This window comes from Triturus cristatus, chromosome 4_1 (genome assembly GCF_964204655.1).
Source record: "Triturus cristatus chromosome 4_1, aTriCri1.1, whole genome shotgun sequence".
NCBI classification, from domain to species: domain Eukaryota; kingdom Metazoa; phylum Chordata; class Amphibia; order Caudata; family Salamandridae; genus Triturus; species Triturus cristatus.
Genome location: NC_140585.1, coordinates 408,724,961 through 408,736,203, shown reverse-complemented (window position 1 = coordinate 408,736,203; position 11,243 = coordinate 408,724,961). Strand labels below are relative to the sequence as shown.

At 42.0% G+C, this 11,243-nt stretch overlaps 1 protein-coding gene across 1 annotated transcript in view; it reads right to left on the bottom strand.

The window, feature by feature from the left end:
- Positions 1-1,237: 1,237 nt before the first annotated feature.
- LOC146855029 (indolethylamine N-methyltransferase-like) overlaps positions 1,238-11,243 on the bottom strand; it is an 80,906-nt gene continuing 70,900 nt past the window's right edge. The window contains exon 3 of the mRNA XM_085652522.1: positions 1,238-6,054. Within this exon, the coding sequence (XP_085508648.1) occupies positions 5,601-6,054 (454 nt within the window). The 3' untranslated portion in view covers positions 1,238-5,600. The remainder of the gene's footprint in view (positions 6,055-11,243) is intronic.

Below are 11,243 nucleotides of genomic sequence, written 5' to 3'. Positions count from 1 at the left end.
CACTCAAAGGGAACTAGAGCCACAGGATAGTGGCTATTCCGGTTGTCTGCTACTACAACCTGGTGTAATGTTTTGTGAATCACTTGCTCTGAGGACACCAGATGACACCTCATTTAGTCATACTGGCTCCTGTGTCCCTCAGAGCCTCCACCATCTGCCCATTGATGGTGGCCCACTGCCTATACTTTACAGCATTGGAAGGCAGGTGGGCATTGGAAACCATCTCCTTGTCACCCAGGGATACTAGGGTAACCTCACTGACTCCACACCTACTAACCGGAGGCATCTCGTCCCCGAGCACAACACTTGCCAACCTTTATCTCCAGTAGGAGACTGTGTCTGCTTGGGGCACTTAGAATTACTCTTGTAATGGCAATATGTGTTACACTCATAGCACTTGAGGTTAGAATTGTTGTGATTCTTGTCAGAGAAGCCTTTCTTCAGGTGGCCAGATTGGGACTGGGACCCTTTCCCTTCAGAACTATTTTGGGTGCCTTGAGAGGGCTCCTTTTAATCTCCCCCTCTTTCTTCTGGCAGGAACCCTGACCACCCTTTGGGTGTCCCTCCCAGATGCCTTCTTGGACACTCTAGTGCTTGTCCAGAGGTCCGCCTCATCAGCAAGCATCCTTTGGTCAGTCAACTTGCTATCTACAGGTGTTAGTGCACCTCAGGAAAGCAAGTATTGAACATGTGCTCCCTTAGAATTTGGTTGTACAGCCCAGTATAATGTTCTACCTTGCTGCCACTCACTCATCCCTTCAGTGCCTTACTGAAATATTCTAGAAAGTTCACTCAGGTCTGGGTGGAAAGTGTGTGGCTGCCCCTGAACTTCTTTCAGTATCCCCCAGGGGCAACCTAAATTTATTAACAAGAATGGCCTTCATGGGAGTGTATTCTGTCTGGTTTTCTACCTCTAGTGTACCTCGCCCCACCGTGGGCATATACCTTCACAAGCTACCCCCACAGTAGCTTTGTGAAGGTATATGTGCACCCTTAGAGCCACTTCATATACTGAGAACCACTTGTCAATGTCATCTCCCGCCACACAACTGGACACCAAATTCTTGGGTATTCTGACCCTTCCTTCTCCAGTGGACACTGAAAGTATGCTGCCACAATTACCGCTCGATTCCACCTGTGTGATGTCCAGTTCCTTGAGTTTATGTGCCAACTTTTTCTTCTCCAGCCTTAGTTTGGCCAGCTCCATTTAGAGCTTTCTTTCCTCTTTTTTGTCCTCCACTTCCTGTGGGTCAGGCCCCTGGCAGGCACACTGCTTCCTGCACCGTCCTGGTCATCAAGGGCATCTAGGTCATCTGTTGGGGTCAAGTGGGGCCCTCCTGACAGCTTAGGACCCTGGACTGTGTCCTCCTCCTCTGTCTGTGCTCCTTCCTCATCATTGTCATCCACCTCATCTTCCTCTGAGGTGGCCTGCCATCTCAGCACTTCCTCAAAGGCCTCATGCGGGCTGAGCCTCGGGGTGTTGCCACAGGTTACTTGAGTAACTGACGAGGATAGGAGCGTGGTCACTATAGCAGCAGCTGACACCCGAAGTTGCAAGGAGCCGTCCACACGTGGGCCAGCAGTTCAAACAGACAAAAGATTTTGCCGCATCCCTGCACTCAACCCCCCAATTAAGAACAGGACGCGGAGTGGATACGCTGCACCCTAAGGCTAAGCCTGGTAGCTAAGTTACTGCGATCTTCCCAAGTCCTGAAGAGGCTTAAATTAAAGTGGGGCCGAACCGCGTCGACAGTTCCCTTAGAAGGAGTCATCCAATCTTCAAAAGATAAATAATTATATGGACACATAATCAAAAGGTTCTGGGCAGGATTGACCACCAATGTGACACCATTCAAGGACTACCTCCTATGTGGACTGTGCATTAAATAAGGTGTGCAACCACATCTTGCTTAAAACTGAAAGAAGTCTGAAGACAAGATTGATTGTGTTTTAGTTGTCACTTTTGTGTTGAGATTCTTGGTGATTTCTTTCCTTTCTCTTTTCTTTTTTCCCATCTATTTTTAACATACACTCATGGTTTTATATGTGAGGAGGGAGGATTACTATGCCATAATGAAGTAAAAAATGTTTAATGTAAATCATACTCACATCCCAGTGACTAATTAATTGTGTTAGCTCACTTTGCCACCCTCGTTCAGACACAACTATATGCAAATCAGTCTGGATATGCCCAGACTTGGGCCCCTTGCTCACTTTGCCACTGGATTCAAGCTAGCCTGGGTGATGAGGGCTGTAAGCCCGAAACCGGGTCCAGGGAAGACATGGCTTGGCAGTTTGGACTGGACTGTTCCCATGAGGCACAGGGTTAAGACTGATTTGCATATAGCTGTGTCTGAAGTAGGTTGGCGAAGTGAGCTAAAGAACGATGATGGATTCAACCCTGATCTGTGACTGGGGTGAGTGTCTTAAAGGTTTCAGCGCTCCATCCATCATCCCCTTGTGTTTGCTTTGTTCGCCCTAAGTGTGCAGGATATGCCCAGACGTGGGTCCCTTGCTCACTTTGCCACTGGATTCAAGATAGCCTGGCTGATGTGGGCTGTTAGCCCGAAACCTGTCCCAAGATGCTTGTTTCCGGTACAGGGAACACAGGGCTTGGCAGTTCGGGCTGGACTGTTCCCATGAGGCACAGGGGCAAGACTGATTTGCATATAGCTGTGTCTGAACAGGGGTGGCGAAGTGAGCTAAAGAACGATGATGGGTTCAACCCAGATCTGTGACTGGGGTGAGTGTCTAAAAGGTTTTAGCGCTCCATCCATCATATCCTTGTGTTTGCTTCAACTACTTGGAGCATTGCTGTTTTAATACTGCTATATGATCTGAACCCCAATTAATAGTCTTGAAACAGGTTATTCCTGATGATATGCTCTGGTAGCAGGATATCGACTGCCTTCTCGATGATTTTTCAGAATATGGAAGGTGGGTTTTTTAGATGGAAGATGGCATGGGTAGCTGAATCAACTATTCATTTTTTAACAGTGGAACGGTCTATCTGGTCTTCAGGCTGTTCTGGAAGGTGCACTTGGTTGGTGCGGCATTTACAATGTGGAGGAGGAGTGTGAGGGCTTCTTGAAGAAACTTGGTGATGAAGGAGGGACGCAGTCATCTTTAGAAGAGATGGCTTTTAGCAAGTTCAGAATGTTGGTGATGCCTGTGTCGGAGATAGTGTTGAAGGATGATCAGTTAGTGGTGTGGCAACTGGATAAAAGTGATGGGGTAGATGGCAATCATGAATTGGTGGTCCTAGATCAGTTTTTGTTGAATTTCTTTTTGAAGATGAGGCTGTTGGATATTGCTGGGATTATGTATTCTGGGATGGGGGTGACGCACTTGTTGACGTCCTTAAAAAGGTTTGTGCTTCAGCTAAATGCTCCCTTGGTTGCAGTTGGTAGCTTTAGCCATGGTGATATTTGAAATATGGTTGGAGCAAAGTGATTTCAGAAAGGTAAGATCATCTTTGCATTTTGATCTTCTCCATTTCTTCTCCTATGCTTTCAGTATGTGCCGGGGAGAAACCTCTCATAGAGTTAATTCACATTTTAGCTGGTTGGTGTATATATCATGTATATTGCAGACAGTTGCTGGTTCTTTATATCCTGTTTTCACTAGATACATATCTGATTAACTTTGTATTATTCTGAAGGAAACGCGTTGTTATGCAACAAAAAGAATCAACTGATTGCTTCACAGAGCCACGTTCCTAAACTATTGAACATTCCTAATATCACAGAAATATAATCAGGGAATGGCGTACTCTCTGCAGATAACTAAGTGTGACCTGGAAAGGTAGGTTTCAAAGGGAGCATTTCAGCCTTCAAAGGCTAATAAAATGTGGACCACAGAGTAAGGTAGTGTATTATAGTGGGCTGCAAATTGAAAAAAGCAAAACAGCACTTCCAAACAAATAACAAATCATTAACACGTGTGGCCTCGGTTTACCAAACAAACTTTTAACTAATGAATTTGACAAAGTATTATAGGCACCATGGAAATAGTTAAAAGAGGGTGCTGTCCTTTGTGTGTAGTGTGTGTGATCCTTCTCAGTGAATCATACACTCAAAGTCATTAGAGAATAATGCAGCAGTACAACCACATTATGAAAGTAAATGCAAAAACAATTTAACCTGGTTGTAAAAATGCATAGTGACATTGTAGCAATGAAAGTAAATGAAATGGCAATGATAAAGTCAACAAATTAAAATGCAAATTATTTAGTATAACAGCTATATGTGCAATGATGAACAAAAAGATTTAGAGGAAAATGACACACGTTTTTAATGTGCAAACTGCACCAATAGCTATTAGTAAAGGCCACAGAAATGCTTAAATAGAAGAATTATTTAACTAAAAGTAAACTCGATATTGCTGAAAGGTGCACAATGCAATTTAGAAGCTTAACCTTAATGTGACATGCTTAGAAACATTTGTCATAACTGCAGAATGTTCAATTTAACAAATGTATTATTTTTACTAAGCAACATTTTATCTGTAATGACTAAAACGTCCTATCTTCTCATGCTTCACATAAAGCTTGAATAGAATGGTTGTACATTTTACACAATTTGCTTGTGTTAAATGAAATGTATTTCCTAACAGTGATTTTGCAAGTTGATTTTTCTCTTCTTTAGCATAGTTCAATGTTCAACCAATTAAACATTTATCAAAGGTGTTTGATGCCTATGATAAAAAAGGCTTATGAATAAAGAGCCACATACTTAAGATGTCTTTAATAAACTTTGTGATAAATGTTTGCATGCTCCATGGTATTTTGTGGGAAAGGTAGAGCTGAACCTGCTCACAGACGAGTGCTGCCACCTGACTGGACGAAAGAGGAGAAGTTTCCCACAAACTTTGCAACATATTTTCTTGTCTTTTAAATTAGTGTGTGTTCTTAGTGTAGACACATACACTTTTCCACCACTCCTTGCCCACTCTCTCACTCCTTCCCTTGTCCTCGACTGATCGTTGTGGCTACTGCTGCTTCTGTTCGTCGTTTGCATATGCGCAATTTTACAGATTGCTACTGCTAAAGATGTATTGACTAATTTGAATAAAAAGAAACTTACTAATCTCTTAATGAGAAATAAAACTTTAAACCTACTTCAAACTCTAATCATTGACTGAACTTATAATCAATGTTGTGATTTAACTTGTGGTGATGAAATAGCTCCTGGATCAAAACAGAGCGACAAAGATCCATCACCTGAAATGAGATTTCCATGGAACAAACCAGTGCAGGAACAGGGCTTGACCCTGTAAGTGAAGAGAAGTTTGAACCATATTATTTAAATTTCACCCCAAATCCGCGCTATCAGCAGATAAATTGATCAACTCTGTGAGCAATGGCACAATTTATATGATGCTGTGGGTTGAGGATCCGGTGAAATCAACTGGAAGAGCAAAGAGTGTGGTACCAGCACAAACAGGGTCGATTGTAAAGCATGAGGAGGAGAGACAGGGAGCAGAGCGCCACTGGTGTCAGCAGCAATAGGGTTAAAAGAGTAGAAACAGAAGCAGTTTGATTCAGGACAGAGGTGAAATCCTGTCTGTTTCTTCTTTTGAGTGGTATATCTATTTATAAATTATGATCCACCAGGAGATGTAACAACCAATTGTTTGCGAGCGACAACATATAAAAAGCCGTGATAATCTGCCACATCATGCAACAACTCAACCTGCCTAGGCAACACCAATAGCTCCTCAATGTCATAGCCAGCATCACCAAGCACTTTCCTCACAAAACACTCTTCAATACATAGATGTGGAAACTTGAAGCTCCCAACCATGAAATACGTTGCTTCAGCACAAATTATCAGTATGAGATGCCCTTCTTTTTTTAACAGTGATGAGACATTTTTCAGGGCACTGCAAAACCCCTCTTCGTCTGTCACGTGACATTCCAAACAATGTGGTAACAGCAGGCAGTCGGCCAGAGGCAGCGCAGTAGGACACAACGGGTTACTTTTGCTGACATCATATTTTAGAACTTGCTTGATTTTGGTTTGGAATATGGTTTCCTTCTCAATCCATGCTTCCCTAAAAAAATATAAACACTCAATAAATCTCATGTGTAAAACCACATGCAGATAAACAAGCATCAACAAAGTCAATAGGCCTAACTTTTTTGTGGCAATGGATACAAACACTGGTATCCTGAAACGCTTCTTGCTGCGAATAGCACAATGAAGGTAGATCAATTTCTTTTTTTAAAGGTGGGGATGTATAGTAAAGCTAATGTTTTGACTAGAAAAATCAGTAAAATCTAACTATCTAGACACTCCATAATAGTATAGCTGTTAAACTGAAAGACTGTTCACTTTTTGATAGAAAGCTGGAAGTTGGTACAGACATTCGCCTTCGTAATAGTAATCATATAAGAGCACGAACCTTGTCTATGACATCATATAATTTAACCGAAATCCAAGATGACCAACTTCCGATTTGCGTCAAATGTGGCCCAAAGGTTCATGTGTACACATCAGTGCTGGTCATGTGTATGCCCATGTTTATCTAGACTGTGACGTCATAAGTATAAAGCCAAAATGGCTGCTTAAAGCATGTACAAAACTTTAAAATTAAAATCTTTTATATATTTGATGTCTATAAATATTCATACTTATTGACCAGTATCAACATTTATTAATATGTATTATATATTAATATGTACCTTTCTTTTTTTTCAGATTCAACACGTCTTCTGTACTGCCTGAAAATGAGTAGCGTGTCGAAACAATACCTTATTGCTATACTCACACCAGTGGTCATGCTGTCCAGCAAGATGATGTTGTTGCAACAAATTGGTCCACCTGTGTTTTTTTTCTGGAAAGCACTTCAGAAAGACTTATTAGCCCAGCATTATGGGTCTGGATATAGTATTTTAGCCCATAACCTGAAGAGATTTAAAGAATTGGAATTTGTACCTATGAATATCGAGCTAGAACGGCTTTTATGATGGTCTGCTATTGAGCAGACATTAAGGACTAACAATGCAGTGTGGCATAAATCATGTTTTAACAAGTGTGACAATCTAAAGCTGCAACGGGCTCAGAAAAGAAAACATAGTGATGCAGGTCTATATAGTTGCCCAGCTAAAACACGTTCGGAATTTCTAGTTCCGAATAAAATTCCTGAAACAAAAGCATGTTTCTTTTGTAACCAATAAGATACATCTGTATTGCATAAAGTGAAAACAGATGATTTGAATGCTAACGTTTGTCAGTGTCCTGAGTTAGGTAAAGAGAGCACTTATTGTCTTTGATTAGGCTGGGAAACAGGCATTACAACAAAATGTTCACAACGCATGTTATTACATTGTATGCAATTGCAACGCAAGTGCCATTACAATGTACTACTATCACAATGCATAGGCTTTTACCACGCATGCCTTTACAACTAATTCCGTTTTAAAGTCATGAATGGTAAAGGCATAGGCATATGTGTTTCACCTGTAAGTAAAACACACATATATATATGGTAATTTTGGGGTTGAGGGTGGGTTTCGTTTTTTTGGGTGGGAAAGGTCATTTTAGGGTTTAGCGTGGGTTTGAATTTTGGAGTGAGAAGGGTAATTTTAGGGTTTAGGGTGGGTTTTTGGGGTGAGAAGGGTAATTTTAGGGTTTAGGGTAGGTTTGGGTTTTGGGTGGGAAAGGTAATTTTAGGGTGGGTTTGGGTTTTGGGGTGGGAAGGGAAGGGTAATTTTTGGGTTTAGAGTGGGTTTGGGTTTTGGTTGGGAAAGCTAATTTTAAGGGTTAGGTTGGGTTTGGGTTTTGGGTTCGGAAGGGTAATTTTAGGGTTCCGGGTGGGTTTGGGCTTTGGGGTGGGAAGGGTAATTTTAAGGTTTAGGGTGGGTTTGGCTTTTGGAGTGGGAAGGGTAATTTTAGGGTTGAATGTGGGTTTGGGTTTTTGGTTGGGAAAGCTAATTTTAAGGGTTAAAGTGGGTTTGGGTTTTGGGTTCGGAAGGGTAATTTTAGGGTTCCGGGTGGGTTTGGGCTTTGTGGTGGGAAGGGTAATTTTAGGGCTTGGGTGGGTTTGTTTGTTTTGGGTGGAAACGGTAATTTCAGAGTTTAGGGTGGGTTTGGGTTTTGGGGTGGGAAAGGTAATTTTAGGGTTTAGAGCAAATATGGGTTTTGGGGTGGGAAGGGTAATTTTAGAGTTTAGAGCAAGTATGGGTTTCGGGGTGGGAAGGGTAATTTTAGAGGTTAGGGTGGGTTTGGGTTTTTGACTGGCAAAGGTAATTTTAGGGTTTTGGGAAGGTTTGGGTTATTGAGTTTTTGGGTGGGAAAGGTAATTTCAGAGTTAAGGTTGGGTTTGTGTCGGAAAGGTCATTTTAGGGTTCAGGTTTTTGGTTTGGAAGGGTAATTTTAGGGTTTGGGGTTGGTTTTGGTTTTTGCATGCAAAAGGTAATTTTAGGGTTTATGTTGGGTTTTGGGTTTCGAGGTGCGAAAGCCAATTTTAGGGCTTAGGGTAGGGTTGGGATTTGGGGTGGGAAGGGTATTTTTTGGGTTCAGGGTGGGTTTGGGTTTTGGGGTGGGCTGGGTAAGTTTAGGGTTTAGGGTGGGTTTGGGTTTTGGGTGGGAAAGGTAATTTTAGGGTGGGTTTGGGTTTAGGGGTGAGAAAGCTGGTTTTAGAGTTTAGGGGGGTTCGGGTTTTGGGCAGGAGGGGTAATTTTAGGGTTTAGTGTGGTTTTGGCTTTTGGGGTGGGAAGGTTAATTTTAGGGTTTAATGTGTGTTTGGGCTATTGGCTGGCAAAGGTAATTTTAGGGTTTAGGGTGGGCTTGGGTTTTTGGGTGGGAAAGGTTATTTTAGATTTAAGAGTGGGTTTGGGTTGGGAAAGGTCATTTTAGGGTTTAGGGTGGGTTTGGGTTTTGGGGTGGGAATGGTAATGGTCATTTTAGGGTTTAGGGTGGGTTTGGGTTGTGGGTTGGGAAGGGTAATTTTAGTTTAAATCAGGTATGGGTTTTGGGGTGAGAAGGGTAATTGTAGGGTTTAGGGTGGGTTTGGGTTTTTGGGTGGGAAAGGTAATTTTTGGGTTTAGGGTGGGTTTTGGGTGGGAAAGGTAATTTTAGAGTTTAGGGTGGGAATGGTAATTTTGGGGTTTAGGGTGGGTTTAGGTTTTTGGGTGGGAAGGGTAATTTTAAGGTTTGGGGTGGGTTTGGGTTTTTGGATGGGTAGGGTAATTTTAGGGTTTAGGGTGGGTTTGGGTTTTGGGATGCGAAGGGTAATTGCAGGGTTTAGGGTGGGTTTGGGTTTTGGGGTGGGATGGGTAATTTTAGGGTGGGTCTGGGTTTTGGGGTGGGAAAGCTAGTTTTAGGGTTTAGGGGGGTTTGGGTTTTGGGGTGGGGCGGGTCATTTTTGGGTTTAGAGTGGTTTGGGGTTTTGGCTGGCAAAGGTAATTTTAGGGTTTAGGGTGGGTTTGGGTTTTGGAGTGGGAAATGTAATTTTAGTGTTTCGGGTGGGTTTGGGTTTTGGAGTGGGAAGGATAATTTTAAGGTGGGTTTGGGGTGGGAAGGGTAGTTTTAGGGTTTAGGGTGGGTTTGGGTTTTTGGATAGGAAGGGTAATTTTAGGGTTTAGGGTGGGGTTGGGTTTTTGGTGGGGAGAGTAATTTTAAGGTTTAGGGTGGGTTTGGGTTTTTGGGTGGGAGGGTTAATTTTAGGGTTTAGGTTTTGTGGGTAGAAAAGGTAATTTTAGGGTGGGTTTGTGTTTTGGGGTGGGAAAGGTAATTTTAGGGTTTAGAGTGGGTTTGGGTTTTGGGTTGGGAAGGGTAATTTTAGGGTTTAGGGTGGGTTTGGCTTTTTGGATGGGAAGGGTAATTTTAGTGTTTAGGGTGGGCTTGGCTTTTTGGGTGGGAAGGGTAATTTTAGGGTTTAGGGTGGGTTTGTGCTTTGGGGTGGGAAATGTAATTTTAGGCTTTATGGTGGGTTTGTGTTTTCGGGTGGGAAAATTAATTTTAGGGTTTAGGGTGGGTTTGTATTTTGGAGTGGGAAAAGTAAATTTAGGGTTTAGGGTGAGTTTGGGTTTTGGGGTAGGAAGGGTAATTTTAGGGTTTAGGGTAGATTTGGGTGGGAAGGGTAATTGTAGGGTTTAGGGTGGGTTTGGGTTTTGGGGTGGGAAGGTAATTTTAGGGTTTAGGATGGGTTTGGGTTTTGGCGTGGGAAAGGTAATATTAGGGTGGGTTTGGGTTTTGGGGTAAAAATGTATATTTTAATTGTATATATATATATGTGTGTGTGTGTATATATGTGTATATCGTATCAGCAAACAACTCCTTCCGTACTCGAATGGACCCTAGGGGAGTGGCGTACATGCCGGCGGAGAAAAACCGGCTATTCAATAATTGTAATTTAACCTGTTCCAGTAAGTACGCTCTCAGGAATCAAAAAGAACCAGAAATGGTTTCAGGAAAACTGCTGTTTATTTAAACACAACGCGTTTCACCGTCTGGCTTGATCACGTGTTAGTGACATCACTGAAATTGCCCGCATATATATCAACACATAACTATGAACATAGAAAGAGGACATCGTAAGTAAAATCATATTCCTCACAAGTTCTTGATGTGAAACAAAATTAATGTTGAATACACATTAAGTTACAGTATCTCTTTGCAGACTCGATCAAAATGACATGTCATTGTAAAAGAAAATGGTCAAATCATGCAATGTTGTTAAATACTAAACAGCAACGTAGGACTGCACATCACAGTTAAAGTCTACTATTGAAGGCATTGTTCATTGTCACCCCTCAATAAAGTTGTGTCTTGTTGCCGTCAATTTATGTGTGCCTTGAATAAATGGCAGTGCACTGCGCATAACTACTAAATAATCTCTCAGATCTAGCGTGTTCCAACAAAGGGTAATCCCGATAAATCTCGACATCGTGTTAGGATCATCCATACAGATGCACACGTGAATTTCGTGTAACATCTCTGTCAAAGAGAAAACTACAGGATCAACCTGTTTGCTAATGACAAGTGTCACGTGTCAGTATTATACCAACCAATTTTCACGGTGTCCACCCAACAGAGCCCTGTTGGCAAGTGCCTGAAATATCCAGTTAATCTGCTTATGTGGCTGGCCAAGGACCCGTAAGTCATTCCCAAAAATTAGTGTGTGTCATATTGTATGCGGTCTGATTTATAAACAGTGTGTCGTGCTCGTTAGACAAATAATAATAAAAAAATGTGAATAAGAAGAAAATAGAAAAAGAGTGCAATAATGCCACTGAA